A 25,022-nucleotide genomic window follows, 5' to 3' on the forward strand; every position below is an offset into this window, starting at 1 on the left:
TCCCAATACAGCCTGTAGCCTGCTGGACCTGGCTAATATTTGGTTGCATACCTGCAGTTTTACAGTTTTGAATTTAATAGCTGTGCAGCTTCTCCTAGCGGCGCACCAGAATAATTTAGGCAGTAGAATGTAGGGGACTGGGATAAAACCTGGCACGATCCGGTTTTCCCCCACTCCCAGTAACACCCTTCAGGTTGCCCCTTTAAGGGACAGCCGCTTGCAAAGTTCCAGCCACTTCTTGCTGCCGGGGCTTGACGTCAGCGCGGCTTTCCCGAGCTGCTGCCGCCTGGGGCTGGGAGTTGCTGCTGCTCAGGCACAGCGGGGAGGCAGCGGCGGGCAGAGGCAGGGCTCTTCATACCGGGAGGGAGCTGGTCCCACACACCGCCCCTCGCACTCCTGCGGACGGCGCGGCACGCTAAAGGGGCTGCAGCGCCTTGGGAAAGCCCTCTAGCTGGGGCGCTGGGACTGGCACCCTCTTTGGGGGCAGGGAGCGGGGCCCACGCCTGGGAAGACGCTTCCAAGGGAAGGAGGGCGGGGGGGGGGGCACTGAGCGGAGCCCCGCCCGGGAAGAGCCCTCCGCATGGGGCAGTGAGGGGGAGAGGGCGCGCCCCGGGGAAGTTCCCTGCAGCTGGGGCACGGAGCCCGGCGCACACGTGGGCCGAGCCCTCCAGCCGCGCGGAGCCAGCCCGCCTGAGCAGACGCGCGCCGTCCGGGCGAGGGGGGCTTGGAGACGCTCCCTCCGTCCATTGCAGCCATGGCTTTGAAGGACACGGGCGGCGGCGGCAGCGGCATCCTGCCCATCAGTGACATGGGGTCCTCCTCCCCGGCGCCGTCCTGCTCGCCCTTCCCCGAGGTGGTGGAGCTGAACGTGGGCGGCCAGGTGTATGTGACCAAGCACTCCACGCTGCTCAGCGTCCCGGACAGCACCCTGGCCAGCATGTTCTCCCCGCGCCGGGGCAGCCAGGCGGCCGCCAGGGAGCTGCCCAGGGACAGCCGGGCGCGCTTCTTCATCGACCGCGACGGCTTCCTCTTCAGGTACGTGCTGGATTATCTGCGGGACAAGCAGCTGGCCCTGCCCGAGCACTTCCCGGAGAAGGAGCGGCTGCTGCGGGAGGCCGAGTACTTCCAGCTGGGGGAGCTGGTCAAGCTGCTCTCCCCCAAGGTCACCAAGCAGGGCTCGCTCAACGACGAGGGCTGCCAGAGCGACCTGGAGGACAGCAACTCGCAGGGCAGCGGCGACCTCCTGCTGCGGGCGGCGGCCGGGGCCGCCCTGGAGAAGCGCTCGGGCTTCCTGACCGTGGGCTACCGGGGCTCGTACACCACGGTGCGGGAGAACCAGGCGGACGCCAAGTTCCGCAGGGTGGCCCGGATTATGGTGTGCGGCAGGATCGCGCTGGCCAAGGAGGTGTTCGGCGAGACGCTCAACGAGAGCCGGGACCCCGACCGGCCCCCGGAGAAATACACCTCCCGCTTCTACCTCAAGTTCACCTACCTGGAGCAGGCGTTCGACCGGCTCTCGGAGGCCGGCTTCCACATGGTGGCTTGTAACTCCACCGGCACCGCCGCCTTCATCAACCAGTACAGGGAGGACAAGATCTGGAGCAGCTACACCGAGTACATCTTCTACAGTAAGTTGCCCACCTGGCAGTAGTCCCAAGGGAGGCAGGCCCAGGGCTTGGTGTGTGTGTGGTGGGGCAGGCTGGTGGTTTCCTCCGCCGGGACTCAGCCCGATTGCAGTGCCCAGGAGCAGGGGCCGGTTCTGAGTGGGATCTTGTGCATGCCTCAATGCAAAACCCTCCCTTATAAAATACTTTAAAATATTCATCCCCCCCCCCCAAAAAAAAGGTTGGAGGAAGAGACTTGGCAGCATTTATTTAAAGATGTAGAAAAGGGCTAGTTGCCGTCTTCCCCCTCCCCCCCCCCCGGGGGACAGATCAAATCCCACTTACTTTTGCTGCTGCTTTTGCTTTGTGGGGACAAAGCAAGGAAACTACTGCACTTTGGGGTGGGGGACAGAGTCAAAGCAATCCTAACGGAGGCGCCTTTGGAAGAACAGGTTGTGGTCCCTCTGCTTCTAATTTGTTCCAGTCAGACACTGTTTCCCCTTTCAAAATGTCCATAGGATTGAACTAAACGCCCTGTAGGAAGCAGCAGTCATTCATGAAAACTCATAGCTTTACAATGCAGGTGTGTGAGTATTTATTTGTACCATATGTAAAAAGAGCTTAATCTGGAATTTGTAAGAAATTGATTCTGAATACAGTGCATAGGGACTGGCTAAGAGCAGGGCTGGTGCTTGTTAGGTGTAATGACTAATGTTAAGAAGCTGGAGAGAGGTTCTGAGTGAATCCACGATATTTCAGATTTTTTTTTTATCATACGTCAAAACCATAGTTATCGCTAGTCAAAAGCTGTCGAGAGTAACAACCACCAGCCTTGCTTTTATCTCTCTCTCTTTAAAGATGTACGTGAGTTTGGGAGAGAGCAGTGATGTCTGACTTTGAGGGTTTCACCGTTTTTGTTCAAGTTGGGCTTTGCAAAGATTAAAACAGCAGTGCTGGAAGCAAGGAAGGGTTTTAATATTTTATCGCTACATTTCCTTCCGTTCTCATTAACTGCAAAGTAAACAGACTCCATCTGGGCACATTTTCAGTGAAGGATAGAACTGAACCGTGATGAGAGAATCCACTTTCCAAAGGGCATCAGAGAAGAAAATTCCATGGCATGCACGCCTTAAACAATTCTTTTATAGTGTACCGTGGTATACTTACAGACTTCGTGTCTTTCGAAAATGGCAGAATGACATGTGGACGTTTGTTGTTAGACTGCACGCTTTAAATCGCACCAAGTGCACTGTGTAGGACGATGATAGAGAGCGATTTGGACTAATGAGAACACAGCGGAATAGAAAACACCAAATCAAGTGGCAGAGTTTTGTTTCTTTCAAAGACCCAAGAAGGCTTAAACCTGTTTAATGCGTTGGAGAGTTGAGTTGAAGCCTGTGGAAGAGATAATCGTTTTCCCTTCAATGGCTCCTCCTGGGTTTGTGTGCTTTCATGCTTTCTGAGCACAGGGGGCCTATTTTAGTAAAACATCTGCCGGGGAGATTCGGAGGTAGATAGAACCGCTTCTAACTTCTCCCCTAGTAAAACTAAATGAAGCAACCTGTTTTGCGTTCAAAGCCATAGCTGGGCAGAGTGTTTAACAGCTTGGCCATCAGAGGAAAATTAATTCCATAATGCATACTACACTGTGTTATGTAGATGGTCAGCACCATCCAGCTGCTGATTATCTTTCTATAAGATATATAACAGTGTGTATTAAACTGATATTTTAAAAATTAATTTCCAAGGTCTATAAAATCACACTGCTTTTAACTAAGATGACAAACACTTTGAGTTTTGTTAGAAGGGCTTTCATTTCACTTTTCTGGATCGACTTTGTAAACTATTTTAATGATTAGTTTCCCCCTCTGTGTGTGTGGTGGGGAGATATGCATAGATATTCCTAAATATATAATAAATTTCCAATGGTTATAACTGAGACTGAAAATATCCAAAGTTCTGTTTTTTCCAGAAATAGTTTTCCAAGTATGTAATTATATATTTCTGTGTATATTAATCTAATAGTGATTTTTTAAAAGATTAATATTCAATAAAGCACACTGATTTTTATTCAAATGTGAAAAGACAAACAGAAATATTATGGCTCTATTAATTATATTTATTAATCTATATTTTTTGTTAGAACTTTAAGATCTGTTCTTGTCCACTGAAGCATTGCAAACTTTAAATATTCATGACAAAGGAGTAATCTTTATTTTTAGTTCGGAATTTTACTTTACTTTTAAATATATCAATTATGGTCTTGACTCTGTAAGCCTCATGTGGGTCTTGAGAATCTTGCACATGGAGGGCTTACAGGACAGACTCTACATTAAATTAAATGTCCCCTTAAGGTCAATCCTGTCCCAGTGAAGACAAGAGGAGTTTGCCACTGACATCAGTAGGAACTGGATTTGGCCTTTAGTGCCTGATCCAGAATTATTTATTGTCCTCAAACTATTTGTAAAAAGAAAAGGAGTACTTGTGGCACCTTAGAGACTAACAAATTGATTAGAGCATAAGCTTTCATGAGCTACAGCTCACTTCATTGGATGCATACAGTGGAAAATATAGTGGGGAGATTTTATATACACAGAGAACATGAAACAATGGGTGTTAACATACAGACTGTAACAAGAGTGATCAGGAAAGGTGAGCTACTACCAGCAGGAGAGCGGGGAGGGGAAGGGGAACCTTTTGTAGTGATAATCAAGGTGGGCCATTTCCAGCAGTTTACAAGGACAGTAGGAGGGAAAATAAACAAGAGGAAATAGTTTTACTTTGTGTAATGACACATGCACTCCCAGGCTTTATTCAAGCCTAAATTAATTAGGCTTAAATAAGTAGGCCTAATCACATCAGCCACGCTATCAGGGTCTCATTCACCTGCGCATCTACCAGTGTGATATATGCCATCATGTGCCAGCAATGCCCCTCTGTCATGTACATGGGCCAAACCGGATAGTCTCTACGTAAAAGAATAAATGGACACAAATCAGACGTCAAGAATTATAACATTCAAATACTTCAATCTCTTTGGTCACTCGATTACAGACCTAAAGTGGCAATTCTTCAAAAAAAAACTTCAAAAACAGACTCCAACGAGAGACTGCTACATTGGAATTAATTTGCAAACTGGATACAATTAATTTAGACTTGAATAAAGACTGGGAGTGGATGTGTCATTACACAAAGTAAAACTATTTCCCCTTGTTTATCCCCCCCCACTGTTCTTGTCAACTGCTGAAAATGACCCACCTTGATTATCACTACAAAAGGTCTGTCCCCCCCCCTCCCCTCCCCTCCCCCCACTCTCCTGCTGGTAATAGCTCACCTTTCCTGGTCACTCTTGTTACAGTCTGTATGGTAACACTCATTGTTTCATGTTCTCTGTGTATATAAATCTCCCCACTGTATTTTCCACTGCATGCATCCGATGAAGTGAACTGTAGCTCACGAAAGCTTATGCTCAAATAAATTTGTTAGTCTCTAAGGTGCCACAAGTCCTCCTTTTCTTTTTACTGATATAGACTAACACAGCTGCTACTCTGAAACTATTTGTAGTTCTTTGTTGCGTGATTTTCATAATATTTTGTTTTGGATTGTGCAGTGTGTTGTATGTTACTGTAAAGATCAGTGCTCTGTTTTACATCATTGGGCGAATTAATCATTGGTGTAACTCCATTGGCTTCAGTGTAATTATATGAGGGATGAATTAGACATCATTGTAATTTTTATTTTGTTTTGTATTTTTCCATTCTTTTTTATTTGTAAAAAGAACATGTGGTTTATTTTTTTTAAAAAATGACATTTCAACTTAAAAAATTCTCCTCCCGTTGGAGGGTTTTTTTTTTTTTTAACCTACTATTGTTAAAAGTAACACCTAAGATTCCTACAGCTGAAAGAAATTAGTGAAAAATACTTTCCCTATTTTTTCCAGTTTGTTTGGTTTATGCATTTGACAGAGCACTTTGTTCAGAATAATTTTATGGTTTCTTTTGTATAATTAGACCGTTTTCCCTACTGGTTGTCTTTCACACAGCAACAGGGGAGAGGAAAAAGTTTTGTAAAAGCACAGAAACTGGCAGAGGGAAAAAAGCACAGTGACCTACCTGAAACTACTTTTAAATCGTTTTTTTGAAATGAACTGTATTTCAGATTGATGGTGTAATTCTGTGCATATTAAACAGAATAGTTTGATTGGTTACATTGCTTTAGAAATGTAAAGGCAAGCTTGTGCTTGGCCCAGGCACAGTATGCAGTGGGGGAATGGCTATCCCTTGCACCCCTGCCTTTGTGCTACTCACCATGAGTGGAAGGACTACTCAGGGCTAATGTATTTGCTGGCACTAGATTCTCCCAAAGGAGGGGAGAAGCTGACAGTGCCATAATCCCCTCCTTACCCACAAGCCGAGCTGGCTGGGCATAGGAAAGAGTGGATATTGCAGTCTCTTCAAGTATGGCACAGCAGCCACACTTCTGCTATGCGTGCTGGAACCTGAGGAGGAATTGGGCCTGCTACAAGGGCGATTTCCCCAGAACTCTCACTGAGGATGCTGGTAGTAGTCATACTGCACTCAACACAGAGCGGTGCCCTAAAGGTACAAGAGCCCTTCATGTTTTCACAACTAAAGCACTAGAATAGTTGAATCTTATTCCGTTACAAAGTTTTGTGTTTGTAATTTTTTTCCGTCTCGCATCTGAATGTTAATTTGGTGTTATGTAGGAAAGAAGCCTAATTTCCTGTTACATATTCATGCTTTCATCTTTCAACAACTTAAAAAAATCCTTTAGCTATCTTGTTATTCATGTTAGTCTCAGACTTACCAGGCTCAGTGTTAATAATTATACACTAATCATATAATAGTCACACAGACCTCAGGATTTGTTGACTGTTTATTTGTCGATTGTGGACCTTTAACTGTTTTCTAGGAATGACAAGCTATACACTGATTACTAAAATATACTGATCCATTAGATTAGTGAGAAATGTACTTCCAAACAGCTTCTTTAGGGTCAGATCTAGCCCTTGGATACATAGCCCTTGGATACATTGCATACATGTAAGTTTGAAGGTAGAATTTCTCCTTTAGTCTGTACCTTGTGTCTCAGCTCTGAAAAGTGCTTAGCAGATCTGCTTCTTGTATTACAAGTCATATCTGTTTGTTTAGTAATCCAAAATAAGTTATTACTTTTTAATTCATATTGGCACTGCAAAGCCCATACAGCTACAGGAGAGTGGACTGCTTTTTTCCCTCTGATACATTGAGTTCAATCCCCCCATGAAAGTTAAATTCCGTTTTATACTTGGAAGTTATCTGTCTCCCCCACGTCCCAGATGACACCAGAGTGACAAAGCTTACTATGTATAATGATACATACACATGGGATTAGGGGGAGAGAAAGAAGGGACCTCCTTGGCTTCTTCTCTGCAGTACACTTCCAAGCTGTCATCCAAAAGTGTTGATTAATTGGCTGGTTTTACATAGTATGTGATGACTATTGCCCTACTCCTCCCGTTGCCTCATTTCACAGGGTGCACCACTCACTTGTGGTCTGGCTCCTCCTTCTGGTTGCTCTGGGGATTAGCTCTTGAGGTCAATCCCCCCTTTGTGGTTTGTATGTCATCATCCTGTCTCTCCCTCTGGCCTTTAGCCCCTCTGTCAGTCCCAGGAACCACAGTGTCCTCTTCGTGACTCAGGCCTCCGGCTAGGTCATTCAGTGTTCCTCCCTTCTGGGGTAATACAGTTCCTTCATCTTAGCAGTCCTAGGCACTTTTCCTTTTCACTGCCCCACAGTACCACTCCCTCGGTGGCTGGCAAGGGAGCCCAGGCCCACCCTCCTCTCTAGGTTCCAGCCCACGGACCCTCAGCTCAACAGTCCTGGGCTTTCCTCTACCAGTCTTCACTGATACTTCTCTGAGCGGCTTCTTGCCACACCTGGTTCCCCTTCTCTCTCTGGTTATACCAGCTCCTAACCCTCCTCTCAGCAACTGGCTGCTGCATGCCTTCCTGCTGCCTTTCCTAGTAACCCCCATCTGTTTCCAGCTACCTGGCTTTATACAGGCCCCACCTGTTCTTGCACAACTGAGCCTGCTCTCAATTAGTTCCATGCTCCCTGGCTCCTCCTCCTTGTGCAACCTGTGGAGTTAATTGGCCTGCTTGGCCATTTGTGTATAGGCGTGACTACCTGCCCTTTCCTGGTTACTATACGCATCCAGTCCGCCAGTCAATTCCAGTAAAAAGAATAATTTAAAATAGGCTATCAATCCAAATTTATAAGTATTTATTAATGACTTGAAACCGCTATCTGAAAGGATAGATAAAAAGGTACTGATAATCCATAAATTTAAAATATGGAAAAATAGCTAAAATGTAAGTAAGAGTAGGATATATGGAATGGAGCTCTGGGATCACTACTTGTCACTGAACATAAGCCATCATATCTGCAGTGGCATATAAAATGAGTTTACAAAAATTTTCTTTAAAATTTTTACCTCTCTCAATTCCTAAAATTTTTAAAAGATCATCATTTCCTTCACTCCATTTGCCACGAGCCCGAACTACGAGACCAAAGAAGTGGGCATTTGTACCTCCTGTTAGTTTCTTAATATCTTCCTCCAATTCGAGGTAATAGGCAGCCTTCTCTTTGTGGGCTTTCTCCAGACTATCGGCGTTATCCTCCCAGTGAATTGTAACATCCACCATCACCACCACCACAGTATCTCCTTTTATAAAAACAATATCCGGCTTTCTCAAATTTCCTTCTTTAGTTCTCAACTGAGGTTCTACTATTGATTTCCACCCCAATTTGAACACCTTATCTACTACCGCAGAAACTACCCTATTATGTCGTCTTATCCTAGCATCTTTAGTTTTAAAACATTGTCCAGATATATGTGGTATTGTCTCCCTAGCCTTACCACACCATCTACAGGTGGCATTTAATCCTTCTCTACCTCTTGCCAATGTTTCCATTGTAGGGTAAACATTAGCCCTAAGCTGTAATGCAGCAATCAATGAGGAGGATTCAACCATACCAGATCTTTTCAAAATTGAGTTACTAGTTACATCATTTTAAAAATACTTACCTACCCCCTGGCACCTCAACCCACACCATCTAAAAAATTCCTCCTCCCTCCATTTCTTAGAATTTGGTGTTGCTGCGCTAAGAATCAATATTTTATCAACTAAATTTTCTCCAGCATACATACAGGATAAATCTATCCAATTATCTTTAGACACAATATGTCTTCGTCATTTGCGGATAAGCTTGTTGGGTAATTGTACACTAAATTTGGTTAATGCAAGTCCTCCATTTCTTCCCCTTGCATAAAATAATTCATCGATGGTACTTTTTGGGAGATGTAAAATCTGTTCAGCTATTTTCCTAACTAAAACATCCAGCTCATATAAAAGATAAAAAGGGGGCTCAATTAAAAGTAAATTATAAAATAGCCTAGATAAAATATACGTTTGTAAAATCATCTGTTTTTGGGCAGGTTTAAGAGGAGTCTTACTTAAACTCACTCCATTCAATCAGGTCTCAGAGTAGCAGCCGTGTTAGTCTGTATTCGCAAAAAGAAAAGGAGTACTTGTGGCACCTTAAAGACTAACCAATTTATTTGAGCATAAGCTTTCGTGAGCTACAGCTCACTTCATCAGATGCATAAACGTGGAAAATGCAGTGAGGATATTTTTATACACACAGACCATGAAAAAATAGGTGTTTTTTATGAAGTGAGCTGTAGCTCACGAAAGCTTATGCTCAGATAAATTGGTTAGTCTCTAAGGTGCCACAAGTACTCCTTTTCTTTTTCCATTCAATCAATTTGTCCTTAAGAGACATTCCTCCAATCCCAAGGATCTATCCTCGCCCCCCAAGTATTTTTTGAATTCTCCTGGATGTACATTATTGATAATTTCAGTACCCATTCTCCAGTTATTCTTGGGGTTAATCACATAAGTCTTTTATTTTGCTAGTATGTGAAATCCCTTATTTTTTTTCATATAAACCCAAAGATTGTTTTCTGCAGAAATACTAATCTAAAATTCCTAGATTTTTGGCCATCCCTTGATATGACCCACTTAAAATTGCCACATCGTTGGCAAATGCCAACGATGTGACACTATTCCCTTGAACATAAAACCCTGAGCCCTCGGTTTCCAGCTTAGTTAACAAAGGATCCATGGCAATATTAAATAAAATAGAAGATAAAGGGTCGCTTTTTTAACCCCACTCCTTATTAAAATAGACTCACCCAAACCCTTGTAGTGCAGTTATCGTATAGGTCTTCCTTATAATTTCTATAATGTACTCATCTATCCCAAAGCTCCTCAGGCCGGACATAATATGTCCATATCCCACCGAATCAAATGCCTTGGCCAAATCCACAGATACTGTGGCTAATTCCTCCCCATTCCACTTTGCTTCCTTTATCAAATTGTCTAAAATTGAGATATTCGCTTCACATCCTGGAAAACCTTTTTGGCTATTGCAAATTTTGACTGCAGATCCTATTATCAATGGCCTCCAGGAGGATAGTTTCGTTATTTCTTCCTCAATTTGCACTTTGGGAATTAAAATAGTTCTATTTTCTTTAAAAATATCTGGGACCTGCCTATTTAAAAAACATATATTAAAAATTTTCATGAGAATTAAGGAGAATTAAGGAGTCCAGGTTAAAAATATCCCATAAATCATTCACTGTTGTTTTATCTGGGCCAGGAGCACTATCTTTACAAATCTCTCTCAGGGCCTCCCTAATTTCATCCACCGAAATAGGACTTCATAATAAATCATTATCGACTCTTTCGCTGGCAGGGGCCATCCTATTGTACTTCTATGTCCAATTTCCAATGTATCTACGTAATATGCCTCATTGTCTTTGAGGGGAATATTACATTTACCCCATTTGGTTCTCCCATAATTATGCATGCTAATCTTCTTTTATCCTTAACAAATAATTGTTGGTAACATTTGTATCTAGCCTTCTTAGTGGCATATCTCCGAATGGTGTTAGATTGTCTCTTTCTATCACCCACCCCTCCATTCCCTTTTCTATTATTATTATTCATCTCCTGTTGCTCCTCGTATCTGTCTATATCAATGAGTTACACAACTTTTCCACCATTGCCCACCCAACGTATTTAGTCTGATTTTCCTTTAATAAAATTTCAATTTCCTCTAGGCTATTTAATATTTGTCCAGCTTTCCTACTTTGTCTCCCTTGCCTACATACCTTCCCCACCTTGTCCACATATGGATGCTTCTTTAGTGGCAAGCTTTTCTCTATGAGGCAGAACTTCCAATATATTCTCTTCATTCCTATCTACCTCTCCCACTTCATCGATAACTCTATCTTTCTTAATCTTTCTCTTAGCCAATTCATGCCTTTTATCTGAAATTTGTTTATTAGTCTTTGTTTTTAATTCACTTTCAGTACACTTATTTATATTCCTTTTCCCTACATATTTGGTCTCCAATTTAATAAGCAACTCAATCTCATGATCCGTCCAAATCCGAGATCAAGAGCAAGTAGACTCTCTAGTCTTACTTCTAGCCACTATATTTTCTTTTCTCTGTTCATTTCTAATTGCAGGATGCCTGTGTCTACAATGCTGGCTTAGGCCCTAGTTAGTATGGAAAGCCATCACACAACTTGAGCAGGTATAGCCCTTCACTGGGGTATCCACTTCCCTGGCCATGCACGTGGGGTAGTGGCATGCTCTATTGTGGAATTGAAAGGATTTACCCCACTTTTTAGACCACTCTAATGGCCTTACTTTTGTGTACTACATTAATATGTTTTGCCCATTTTCCAAATGTTGCTAAAATCTGTGGGCAAATGGGACAATTAAAACAATCGACGGGATATTCTAGATAAAAAACGCCATCTTTCCATGAGCTACTATTTAATAAATTTGCTAAATTAATTAAATTATCTGTATCTATATTGCTAAAAACAGTAGTTAAATTAGTATTAAAATGTCCAGATTCTTTAAAATACGGATCTTCAAATGCATTTAAATACTCAAAACCAGGATTAAAATTGTCCACATCTAAATTATTAGAAGTGTCATTAGTAAAAACCATAGGTAAAAATGATAAAACATCATCCGCCCAGTCCTTATCTATCAATTCAATTTCCTCAACTCCCATTTCATTTTCAATAGGGAGGTCTCTTTTCTCAGACTCGTGAGAAATCCACTCATTAAAAAAATGTCTTGTCCATAGGTCCAGCGACCCGAATTACTCCCCTAATATATTTAACACAGCCAGCTGGGGCATCAAAGCTGGCAGCGGGGGCGTTGTTTACCCGGTCCAGCGCCAATCCGGTATGTAAATAAAATTTTTTTTGCCATTGTTAAAAGATATAACCCTTACCAGGGGGAAGCTAACCCATACGTGGGGGAGGCTACGCTTAGCAGGGGGAAACTATCCTTACCAGGGGAGCAGATTTTGTTGGGGCTGCCCACCCCACTCCCCACACTCCCCACACTGACAATGCTGTGTGCTGTGGACACCCCATCACATCCTATAAAAGTGTTTTTCATATTGAAAGAGTAGTCCAAAGTTAGTTCTTTACTTGAAATGATTACAGGCAGCTCAGTACGGAGATCCTGGTTGGTCACTTTTCAGATAAAGCGTACAACTTACATTTTGAGCTGTCTGACTTCTTTTTCTTGGTGCTTTTGTGTAATATGGAATTGCCTCCACATGCTATTACTGTACCTTCTTCTGGAAAATCTAATTGGTCTTAATGGATTTCACATTTAACATCTGCTCCTCAGTCTGAATTATGGGTGTTGAGAGCATGGTGCTCAGCTGGAAGCTGTCTCTTCTGAGTTGACATGTTTATTATAAAAAAGATCCAGTAATACCTCGTGAAAAACTTTGAAATTTTTTCTGTTTTAGACATTTTTGTTTTACATTTAACATTTTCTGCTTTCCTGTTTTCATTTGTTACTAGTGACACTTGCATGGATTTATGTTGCTTATTTTCCACCTGAAGATAGCCCTCTGTGAGATCACTGTGGTTTCTGTGGAAATTGTCACAAACAAGTGATAATGACTTCTTAATCAGCAGGGAATAACCAGCAAGAAGAGATGAACTTTCAGGAAACAAATACTGTGTTTTTATAAAGATAGTCCCATTTGTTTTCATAATGGAAAAAAAGAGACAAGAAAAAACACAGTGCACTTTTCCCCTTTTAAAATGTCACTTTGATAAAATATTATGTGAGGTGTCAGCTTCTCTTAAAGTGCCAAATCTACAGCTCAGTACCTAGCATGAGTGCCTGGGGTGGGCGGATCAACAGAGATCTCCAGGGCCCTCTCCAGGCCACAGAGTGGTAGCCGAGCCATTCAGTGGTGATTTCTCTAATCAAGAAAAAAGGCTAAAGTAGCCTCTGTGGACTCTTATGTGGCATCATCTTGGGAGAGAAGACAGGTAGATCCACATAGATGTAGATCTTTTGGATCCACCCTCAGGTAATAAATTGGTACTAACTCCCTCACCGATGTTTGCCTGCATCTAAAACCGACCATACAGCCTGAAAACAATTCAAAATTTCTGATCATGTCAGGATCTAGGCTTGTTGGGTCTGTAAGACAGTTGCGCAGGACCACAGCCAATTTTATCAGTCTCCTAGCTTTTAGAAAACCAAAGCAAAGCAATTTATTGAATATCCTGCCTTGCAGTGGTAACAGCTCACACCTTGATTCAGTCTAAAAATAAATAAATGATGCCTATTCTATTTCTTGTCATTCGTCCCAAACATAAGTCTCTGAATGCAAAGAGATGATCAAACTGTGCACCCGTAAATTGCTGTTCTAGGAAAATTATTTCTTTTTCTGCCACCTTTAACAAACCAAAATAGTATATCTTATCCAGTCCAGCATTCTGGGACATTAATTTCACTTGTTACTCAAATAAGACGTAGATTTGGTTTATGTATTGATTTCAAACCATGCAAAAATAAAGAATATTAGTATGTATTTTTAAAGTATGTTTTTATAATAAATGAATCAACTGTAAAAACAATCTGAGCTCCTACAAATGGTATGTCATTGTTGCAGTTAAAACTGTATCATGAACCTTTTAAATACCATTATACTTTAATAAAAGCAAGCAAGACCCATGAGCTGATTTTTTTTTTTTAAACATGTTGGTAAGGTCTAGCTTTGATACCTTCGACAATAAAGTCATATTTAAAAATCGGGTATGGTCACCCCGTAGGTTGGAGAGGAGTGGAGCTGTTGTGAGTCTAATCTCTGATTTTATTTTTTAAAATGACTGGGAAAACCTTTTCTTTGCATACTGTAGGCGAAGAAAGGTATTAGATGACCAATATGTATGTTAAGTCATTTTTACTGTGGTACTACATGGGCACGCTGGTTTTGATGCCATTCCAGAAATGTACTGCCTGAATGTACTGCCTGTGGATGACTCTACTACTGGGAATAAAGCTAGAATGTCGGAGAAGCTGCCTTTGCTGGATTCGTAACATTTGCTGGATCTGTAACATCTTGTAGAACTGCTTCTTGATGTCAGATCACTTCAGTGTCTTTTGTAAGGATTTATTTATCGTGATACTTTCAGGGAAACTTTTTTACTTTTCCATAGAGGAGTGCGCAAACCATATGATATTTTTATTGAAAACATGAACTTCTACTAAACTACTGCTCAGACACTGAGAGATTACTATAAGCAAACCAGTTTTTTTTTTCTTGAAAACATGACAATATCAGATGTTGATTCAGCGACATGATTTTAAATGGTTACTATAACAAACTTTCACTATATGTTAGTTATCTCTGTACCTGCATGATAGCTGCTATTCTACTACTGATCCTTCCCTGTGCCGCAAACGCTAAATGTACCACATTATGAAGAGAATCTGTGAGGTGAACAAATATTCACTAGGGATTAGATAGAGTGAGACCATAAATATAAATTTACTCAGCTTGTGATACAATCCCACGGTTAAACACGAGTCCCCCAAAGTGAAAGACTAATGTGTTTAAAGCAACATACCAGACTGATTATGATGCCACTTTCAAAGATGCTAACAGTTTTTTGTTTTGAGGTCATTGGAAGACAGCTAAATACAGGCTTCCCCAAGCCTCCTTCCCTGGCCATCCTTAACAAACACTAACACGGTTTGGGCAAAGAGACCATAAATATTAAGAACTTTTGCCCATTTCATCAGTTTAAAGGATAGATCTTCAGCTGTGTCTGAGCTCTAAGATGAGGAGGGAGAACAAAAGTGGCTGTGTGCATCTTTTACACATCCCCAATCTCAAGGACTGTTCCAGACCAGTTTGGCCCCTGTATCATTCAAAGCCAGTTTAGGACTGAGCTAGATTATTTCAGTTTGTAGCAGTCCCCAAGGTGCTAGTCCCCCACCAGAGCTATGTAAAGGGGCCACAGTATGGGGCAGGATCTGGACCAAAGTTACCAGTTCACCTCCCCATTTTCCAAATTGAACATTCTTCTTGTAATCCTGTTTAATTGTTGAAAATGCTCGTAGTCACTACACGGGATAACATCCTAGTCACGCATATACACAGACTGATAGATTAATTTCCAAAATGATCCCAGCCTTTATTTCCTTAGAGAGCAGGAATCCTGAAGTCTCTCCAAAACCATGCTCGGTTTGCAAACTGGGCCAGGCCCAAACAGGGTTGCCAGTTTTGGTTGGATGTATTCCTGGAGGTTTCATCACATAACATAATCTTTAATTAAAGATTAATCTTTAATTCCTGGAAGCTCCAGAACAATCCTGGAGGGTTGGCAATCATAGGTCCAGTGGAAGAGTATGTTACATTTCAACCTTAAAAAAGTTATGAGGTAGTCTGTTAGGTTGAACGAACCAAAGGTATCCCAATGTGTTTCTGGGAAAGTGTTTGATTGTAGTTTTGATTAAAAAAATTGTGTGTGCTTTTTGAGGAAAAAGTAATTTGCTTTCTTCTTAAAATTCATATGCTGGTTGAATGAACAGAAAAAACCCATATGTCCAAACTGAAGTTGTCATACCTAGCACAGGGTCAAACTCTTATTTGCATTATCTGTGTACTTGATTGTGTTTTTTATTTTTATTTTAATCAACTAAATATCACTGTCCTTTTTAGGTTTTGCATCCTATATAATCATTAAGGATTATAGAATTAATTTACTCATGCATTTTTTCCTTAACTTAAATGAGTCTACTCCCATAAGTAGGATCTAATAACGGGTGAAATCTAGTCCTGTGTAAATGACCAGCAAAAAGCATATGCAACACTTAAGGCCTCAAAATAGGACTTCATTAAGATTTAAGTGGTGTATTGGTCTGTGTTAGTTCTCCCTGCAAGGGGACATTTTAATGCTCATGAGTGAGCGTTTGCATGATAGAATCCAATGTCTATTACTTAATTGGTATTCTTGCTTGGATTTGAGTAATTCTGGAGAAGAGGAAGGTTCAGTTTCTTAATTGTTTTTAATATATAGCCATACCAGTCAGGGGCCAAGCAGTGATAATTTGTTATTTTTATGTTTGTAGTAATTATGTCAATAATTTTTAATTGTTTTTAACTAATATATGGGAACTAATGAATAAGGTCTGTTTCATAAATATGGACAGACCATTTTGGGAGAGCAATATTGGATAGACGAATACACTGATTCCCACTGCAGAATGTTGGCAAACTCTCATGTGTCATCATTTCTACAAAGACTTTAAGGTATAAAGCATGTGTATATATAGAAAAGTGTCACACCCACACTGACATCAATGAGAATTTCACATGTACAACAAAAGGAGAATAAGCCCGCCTTGTTATCAATAATCATTTCTATCAAACAAAACTTCTCCTATCCTATCTTCCAAGCATTATATGATCTGATTATTCAGATGTCTGTAAAACTGTTTGAGTGCTGCATAACTGGAGATAGAAGAAAAAAGTTTGTGTGTGTGTGTGTCGCTACAATTCATACTGTGCCAATGTGATGACTTACTTCTTATGACTGGAGCTGTTCATAACTGAGAATTTTTTGTAAAACAACACCCCCCCCCAACACACACAAACAAAAGCTTTTTGCTTTGAAAAATGTTGGAATCTGAATATTTTTTTGGCCATCTGTATTTGACACCTCACTTATGAGGGGAGTCAGTATGGGATAACGATAGATAAATTATCTATCATAGAAGTTAAAGATGGGAAAGATGTATTGGGTCATATAGAACGTCTTTCTGAAAACACAGGCTAGTGCCCTATTGTACTAGGGTTTTGTTCGATCTAGTTTTCCAATCTACCATTCCATCACTTCCTATGGGAGACTGTTATCCAGTCTAATAGATCTTACTGACGGTATTTTTTTTTCTGAAGGTTACTTTTTAATTTTGTCCTTTTTTAAAAAAAATTCATTATTCTACTTTGGGTGGTCAGAGTAAATCAAGCTGGCGGGAGCAAACAAAAGAAGTAGCCTCAGCAGATACTGAAGTATCATCTGCGGGAGGAGATAGGGTCCAATCTAGGCCTCATCTCCAGGGGGTGACCATCACCTTCTCTAACATGACACCTGCAGACCAACCCATTGTTGACTCTGCTGCTGTGTTGTATCCCATCCCCTACTCTTTGTCTGTCTTGTCTATTTAGAGTGTGAGCTCTTTGGGGAAGGCACTGTGGGGTCACATTGTCACAGCTGGCCCATTGGCACCATCGTTATACTTATATTAAAAAATAATACTACTCCTGGTTATATTCTTTGTACTCATTTAAATAATTACTCATCATAGTTGGTATTTACACCCTTCTAATATTTATATTTCTCTCCCTCCCTATTAACAATTTGTTAGATAAGACGTGTATTTAATTCTTTTAATGTCCTCGTACTTCAGAAGCCTCAACCTCTGACCATTTTCATTCTTTCCTGAAACTTCTTCAGTTTTTCCAGAGTCTCTGTGGGAAATAACTAAATGCAATATTCTACGTGCAGCTGCTCCAGGACTATAGAGAGAGGTACTGTTATGCCTTGTTCTGTCCCATGGCACCAATGTATACACAGCTGTAATTGCATTGGGCTTTTCTGCTGTCACATTGTAAACGTCTTCTGTCTAATCTGCTGTCTATTATTTTCCCTACCTTACTTTCAGCATTACTGCTTTCCAGGTGCCTTCCTACTATTGTGTGTAGTTTTTCTAGGGCTATCAATTAATTGCAGCTAATGCTTGTGATTACCTCAAAACAAATTAACTAGACTAAAAAAAATCATCATGATTAATCACAGTTTTAATTGCACTGTTAAACAATAATAGAATACCAATTTAAATTTATTATAAATATTTTGGGTGTCTTTCTACATTTTCAAATATATTGATTTCAGTTACAACACAGAATACAAAGTGTACAGTGCTCACTTTATATTTTTTATTTCAGATATTTGCACTGTAAAAAAGATAAAAGAAATAGTATTTTTCAGTTCACCTCATACAAGTACTGTAGTGCAATCTTACAAATGTAGAATAATTTTTTTAAATGACTGCACTCAAAAACAAAACATTGTAAAACTTTAGAGCCTACAAGCTGAAGCATGAAGGGGCATACAAACGTTCCGCAAATCTGGCATGTGAATATCTTGCTATGCCGACTCCAACAGTGCCGTGTTTTCACTTTCACGTGACATTGTAAATAAGATGCGGGCAGCATTATCTCCTGTAAATGTAAACAAACTTGTTTGTTTGAGTGAACGGCCCAAAAAGAAGTAGGACTGAGTGGACTTGTTGGTTCTAAAGTTTTATTTTTGAGTGCAGTTCTGTAAAAACCCAAATAATTCCACATTGGTAAGTTGTACTTTCATGATAAAGAGATTGCACTATAGTACTTGTATAAGGTGAACTGAAAAAATACTATTTCTTTTGTTTATCTTTTTAATAGTGCGAATATTTGTAATTAAAATAATATAAAATAAGCACTGTATACTTTGTATTCTGTGTTGTAACTGAAATCAATATATTTGAAAATGTAGAAAAACATCTAAAATTTATTATAAATTTTTAAATTGGTATTCAATTATTGTGTAACAGTGCAATTAAAACTGTAATTAATTACAACTGTTTTTTAAATGTTGTGATTAATTACAATTTATTTTTTTAATCATTTCACAGCCTTAATCTTTTCATATTATTTTCCTCAGCTATATGGGGCTTTTAAATCATTTTTATTGTATTTTTGCAATTTGAATCTCATTTTGAGCTTGATTCTGCTACCCTCCTGTTGAGTAGCACCCTACATCACGAGTAGTCCCATTGATCATAAAATTGATTTTTCAGTGGTGACAAGTTCCAGTATGGGTTATAATTGGTGATAAACCTCAACCTTCTTTAGGATCCTTATTGCAAGATAATTTGTGATGGCATGGTACCTTGTTTTTTTTAAATCTGGGCCACAAATCTTCTTAAGTATAGAGTTGCTGATCAGGATTATTCCCGCTTCTGTCTTCTAAAAATTTTCGTCCAGAGCTTGGGTCAGTTCGATAGTTGGTAGCTGAGTTCCTGGGTCTCTTCGTAGTGAGAAGTACCTGTTGGCTGTGTACTTGTTTCACTTCTGCTCTTTCTAAAGGTTCTGATCTTGCTTGATATCACATTGCCTCATCATTCCTCATTTCCCATTTGTATCTGCTCTGTGGTTTTAATTTGTGACATCTCTCTTGTGAATTGCGTTCTTTCAGCTAAGTCTGTAGTTCACAGATAAGTATAGATCATACATAAATATAGCTTATTAATTGCCTCCTTTGCTACTCATAATATCTGAGTGTGCCCAGTCAGAGTAAAACTCTTTTGTTTGCTCTCTCTCTCTGTTGATGGCTTTGGAGCTGATACTGTGAAATACTCAGTACCTCTAGCATTGTGTTCAGTATCCTCAGCCTTCATTCACTTCAAAGCGGGACTGGGCCAGTGCTGTGTTGCTGCTATTCTCCCATAGACTAGCGGGTGCGGTGAAGATGCTCTGTGCCGATGGGAGAGAGCTCTCCAATTGGCATAAGAAAACTACGCCTGTGAGCAGCATAAGCTTTCCTGCCAACATAGCGCTGTGCAGACTAGCACTTATGTCGGTGTAACTTATGTCGCTTGGGGGGTGGAATATTCACACCCCTGCATGACTTAAGTTTTGCCAACATAGGCAGTAGAGTATACGTAGTCTTAGGTAAGCATATAAATCCTTTCCTGTGATGGGGTGTATAAACCCCACCCTGCCAGTTACTAAGGGGGCTACAGCTAATTGGTGGACTATCAACAGCTGGCACAAGAGCCTGCAGACCAAGCAGAATGGGCTGCTGTCAGGGAGTCTGAGGCCATGTCTACACTACAGCTAGTACAGCTACAGAACATAGATGCTTCCTGCACTGATAAAGGAGGTTTTCCTATCAAGGTAGGTAATGCACCCCTCTTCCCTAGCAGCGGTAGCTAGGTGGATGGAAGAATTCTTTCAATCTGCACCTACTTTGGGGATTAGGTTGACTTAACTGCGGTGCTTGGGGATGTGAATTTTTCACACTCTTGACCACTGTAGCTATGTCAGCCTAAAGTTTGAAGCGTAGAGCAGGGCTGAGGGAGGACTTTGCATCACCCACAAACTGGCAGAAAGTGGCACAAGGTGCCGATACTCTCAGGGAGAAAGCATTGTGAAGAATTGCTCTTTGAAAGGGGCCTGGAGGCAGGAAGTGGACCAGAGTCTGAGCAGTGAATCAGAGGAAGCAGACCTTAGCTGCTGAATATAGGGTCATTGGATTGGAACACAGAGTAGAGGAATGGCCTGGGTTCCTTTTCTGACCTCAAGGAAGGGATGTAAAAGCCCCTGGATACAAAGAGAAACAAAGACTTTTGAGCCCAGGGTGGGACTGAAAGCCTGGGATAAGATCATTAGACTTGTTTTATTGGATTTATTATTACCCTGGAAGAGGCGGGACTGTAAATGACCTCGTTGGAGGGCTGAATTGTGAGAAGAGGTAAGCCACCCTAGGCTCAGAGAGGCTATTGACAGGTGGTACCAGTTGAAGAGACTGCTATACCATGCTTATCCATGTGGGGGTGCACTGGCTGGTGGGTGACCTCCCTATACTTCTCAGAACTTCCTTGAGGAACCAGGAACCCAGTGCGGCTCTCTTATGCAAAGGCAAGACTGAGACTTGCATCCCCCTGAATAAGGGGCAGCAGATACCTGTACCATCCCAGGAGATGCCCAGGCAACCAATAGTCACAGTTTCTTCCCTAATTTTCCCCTTACTCCAGAGGGAAAGGGGTCATCTGCTACTGATTATCAAGAGCAGATTACTCCTCCTCACACTTCTGTCAAAGCTCTGCCCGGTAACCCACAACCTCTCCACCCACTCCTTGCCCACCTGGGGCCGGGGGAAGTATCCCTACAGAGCCTGCTCTTCCTTCCCCTGCAGAAAGGGTGTGCAAGACAGTACAAATGTGCCTAGGAAGCTATAAAATGACCAGTTCAAATGGTTGAAATAATGTTCACCTGTCTACACTGGTGTTAAGGGGTTATTTTTTTTTGATTGAGTTAGCTTAACTTGACTGAGCAAACTCACTTGAATAATTCATCATCTTTTTTTGCTCATTTAGAAAAACTGCTTGTTTGCACAATGTTTAGTGCAATGTACAGCCAGTGATGTTTCAGACCTTTGGGCATTATTGGAGTACAAATAATAAAACATAAAGATACTTAATGTGTTTACTTTTAGAACTTATAAAGAGCTCTGATACTGCAGTGGTGAACCCATTGAAAAATTTTAGTTATCTAGGGCACATTCGTACAATGTGCTGACCATTCTTGGAATGAGTGATGTTCACTTAAATGAAATTTGTTACAGTTAAAGTGGCCCTTCTCTGAATGTGCTGAGGTCTACCTGCTTTTAAAAAAACTTTGTTTTTTTCATATACACTGCAATGTAAAATTTAAAAGATAAAAAATTATGAAATTGAAGAACTGGACTATTCCTTCCCTCCTATCCCCTTACAGATTTAGTATATATGGGTCAAATAAAATGTTTACTGTATTGAGGTATCACTTTACAGAGTTAGAGTAGTAGAATAATATTCCAAGTACTTAATATTGCTTAGCGTTGGGGGAGCCTCAACAGGACCCATGTGTATTGCAGTGACTTGCACACTAAGGGCTAGTTTTAAGTATTGTGGCAGCTTCATCTCAGAATAGCTTTGCATGTGTGTCAGTCCTAACATTCTGTTTATGTAGCCTTTTGTGTTTTAATGTTTTTCACATGCAGAGATTTGGCATGCAATGAAACATCTTAGTCCCCACTTACCTTAGTTTTGCACCATTGTAACTACAGTCATTACATGGAACTTTCATTTTGGGAATACATTGCTTTACAAAAGAGAGTGATCAGGGTTTAAAAACAAATAATCAAAACCTTATACTCACAAAGCCAATACAGTTAACATGGTTTAAACATAATTCTAAATAAATTCAAGTGACACAGATTAAAAATAGGTCCTCCTAGTTTAGAGTTTAAAATTAGTATAAGAATGGATTGTATTTATTTTTACAGTGTCAGCGAGCACACTGCGGACTGGACACTGTAAAATAAATGCAATCTATTATTATATTAACTTTAAAGTCTAAACTAGGAGGATGTTGTTTTTAAAATTCTTTGACTTTCACCCCATGCAACCACATTCGAGTCAATGGGAATGTACCGGGTGTGAATAAGTGCAGAATTTGGCTCATTGTCCACAGTGTATAGGTAAACTGTATTTAAACCCTGTTAACTTGAACGTCCTTATTTAAAATGGTATTTAAAACCAATTCAGATAACTAGGCATAGTCTCCAACATATGTGGGGTAATAGCTTGTCCTCTGTAGAAGACTATGGGCTACAAACTGTTTTTTGTTAATTATAGTGAAGTGTGGAGAGAGTCTTATTAAGGTTCAGTGATGTTAGGAAGAGAAGCACAATGCAGCCTTGTTGTTATCAGGGGTGGCATTATAATATTGAACTTACAAAGAAATGTTTTTAGTTGCTCTTACTTATGTAACAGTCTATCAAAATTATGAACACTTGTACAGCAACATCTCTTCTCGTGGGCGATGGCTCCACAGATGTGATGATGATAAATTGAACTCTATGATAGTTAAATTACTGTTTCAAGATTGCACTTTACAGGCCAACCAAAGGAGTTAAATAGTTCCCATTGGTCTTAGGTTCATTTTCAGGTGGGAAAAGAACTTTCCCTAATCTTTCCTGGTTTATATTTATTTATAATTTATATTCTGTTCTCTGCTGGGATTTAAAAATATCTAAAACTGAAATTAAAGCCCTGTTTTGCATTTGTGGTTGTCACAACCTTGTTATCTTTCCTGGTAACTTTCTGAAAATTGGCTGGGCATGAACTGAGTTTCTGCATGTTCACCTCTCCGAGTAAAAATAAATATTTAAATTAAGTAGTTTGAATAAAGTTTACTCTTGTTGGGTCTACTAATTTCTGTACATTCAAACAGTGATTTTCAAAGAGTGAAACTAATACTACAATTATAATGACAACTACCAATTGACTTTTTGCAGACCACATCAATGAAAAGAGAGAACAGAGTCAGAGAACAAAAACTGCTGTTTTAAAAGCACCTTGTAGGACAGTAAAATGCATGCAGGGAAAGTGCCGATTTTGTCACTATTTTTAATCAATATTTGGTGGGGGGGGAATGCTGATTACTGCACCACTGTTCTACTCTGCATATTCTGTTTCTTGTAAACAGCTGAATTCTGACACTTGTCATTTTTTTCTGAAACACAAGCAGCTTTAGTTATCTCAATGATACTAGCAAAGTAATTTGAATCACAAGCTAGAAATTGTGATTCTAGTGGGGGGGGTGATGGATAAAAATCTATGTTCTAAGTGGCGTTGCCAACTTTGTAATCGCACAAACCTGAACATCCTTGCCCCGCCCCCTGCCCTGCCCCTTCCCTGAAGCCATGTCCCTTTTCTGCCCTTCTCTGAGGCCCCACTCCCCGCTCACTCCATCCTCCCTCCTTCTGTTGCTCACTCTCCCCCACCCCCACTCACTTTCACTGGGAAGGGGGTTGGACTGTGGGAGGGGGTGAGGGCTTTGGCTGGGTGTGCAGGCTCTGGGGTGGAGCTGAGGGGTTCAGAGTGCACGAGGGGGCTCAGGGCTGGGGCAGGGGGTTGGGGTGAGGGTAGAGGTTTGGGGTGTGGGCTCTAGGAGGGAGTTTGCGTGTGGGAGGGGCTCAGGGGCAGGGGTTTGCGATGTGGGAGAGGGTAGGGGTGTGTGCTCTGGCTGGGCTGTGCTTACCTCTGGTGGCTTCTGGAAGCAGCTGACATGTCCAGCTTAGGGACAGCCAGGTGGCTCCATCCACTGCCCCCGTTTGAAGGCACTGCCCCTGCTTGAAGGCACTGCCCCCACAGCTCCTATTGGCTGAGGTTCCTGGCCAATGGGAGGTGTGCAGTCAGTGCTCTGGGTGGGGCGCAGGGGCAGTGCACAGAGACCCCCCTGGCTCCCTCTGCACCTAGGAGCCAGACATGCCGGCTGGTTCCAGGAGCCGCGCTGAGCCAGGGCAGGTAGGGAGCCTGACTTAGCCCTGCTGCGCCGCTGGTCGGATGTTTGGCCTATTAAAATCACCTGGATTGCTTTTAATAGTCACCAGGAGTTTGAGGCCAATTCCGGTGGACTCCCAGCCAATCTGGAATGTTGGCAACACTAGTTCTAAGTCTATAGAAAGAGACAAGAATGGACACAAAGGGAAGAGTAGCCTAATCATGCTTCTCAGGATTGCTTTTTAGCTCACAAAAACCAATGGTAGTGTCAACAGCAGTAGAAACAATAACCTAGCTGCCTGGAAAGCCAGATTGTAAAAGTAAATTTTGCAAACACCAGACTTTTTTGTGCAAGTTATACATATATATTTCTTGTTTCAGAGTAACAGCCGTGTTAGTCTGTATTCGCAAAAAAAAAAAAAAAGAAAAGAAAAGGAGTACTTGTGGCACCTTAGAGACTAACCAATTTATTTGAGCATGAGCTTTCGTGAGCTACAGCTCACTTCATCGGATGCTCACGAAAGCTCATGCTCAAATAAATTGGTTAGTCTCTAAGGTGCCACAAGTACTCCTTTTCTTTTCTTTTTATATATATTTCTATGGTTTTCAAATTCTGGACTTCAGTGACTACCAAGAGAAAATTAACCTACAACACTTCTGTCTTTCTGAATCTGATCACTATTTATGTTTATACATGGCTTCAATCCTGTGTACATGTAACAAATTAAGACTGTGAAAACTTGAATGAATATTATTTCCTTTTTTCTAGTCTCTAAATTTCGTGCTGTAGTTTTGATTATTAAATGGGGAAAGGAGTATGGAAAAAACAGATTATTTTTCTGTAGTTTATGGA

The 25,022-nt window shown here is 41.1% G+C and overlaps 1 protein-coding gene across 4 annotated transcripts in view; it reads left to right on the forward strand.

Moving 5' to 3' along the window:
* Positions 1 to 257: 257 nt before the first annotated feature.
* Positions 258 to 25,022, forward strand: part of KCTD8 (potassium channel tetramerization domain containing 8) — a 173,179-nt gene continuing 148,414 nt past the window's right edge. Inside the window, exons 1-3 of one of the 4 annotated variants that reach the window (XM_084626948.1) lie at positions 258 to 1,628; positions 11,841 to 11,941; positions 12,577 to 12,676. In XM_084626948.1, the coding sequence (XP_084483074.1) occupies positions 755 to 1,628; positions 11,841 to 11,941; positions 12,577 to 12,579 (978 nt within the window). In that variant the 5' untranslated portion in view covers positions 258 to 754 and the 3' untranslated portion in view covers positions 12,580 to 12,676. Of the gene's footprint in view, positions 1,629 to 2,462; positions 3,359 to 11,840; positions 11,942 to 12,576; positions 12,677 to 25,022 lie in introns of those variants that run through there. The other 3 variants (XM_084626949.1, XM_084626947.1, XM_084626946.1) reach the window with 3 other exon arrangements.

This window comes from Lepidochelys olivacea (assembly GCF_965140295.1).
Source record: "Lepidochelys olivacea isolate rLepOli2 genome assembly, chromosome: 4".
In the NCBI taxonomy this organism is placed as follows: domain Eukaryota; kingdom Metazoa; phylum Chordata; order Testudines; family Cheloniidae; genus Lepidochelys; species Lepidochelys olivacea.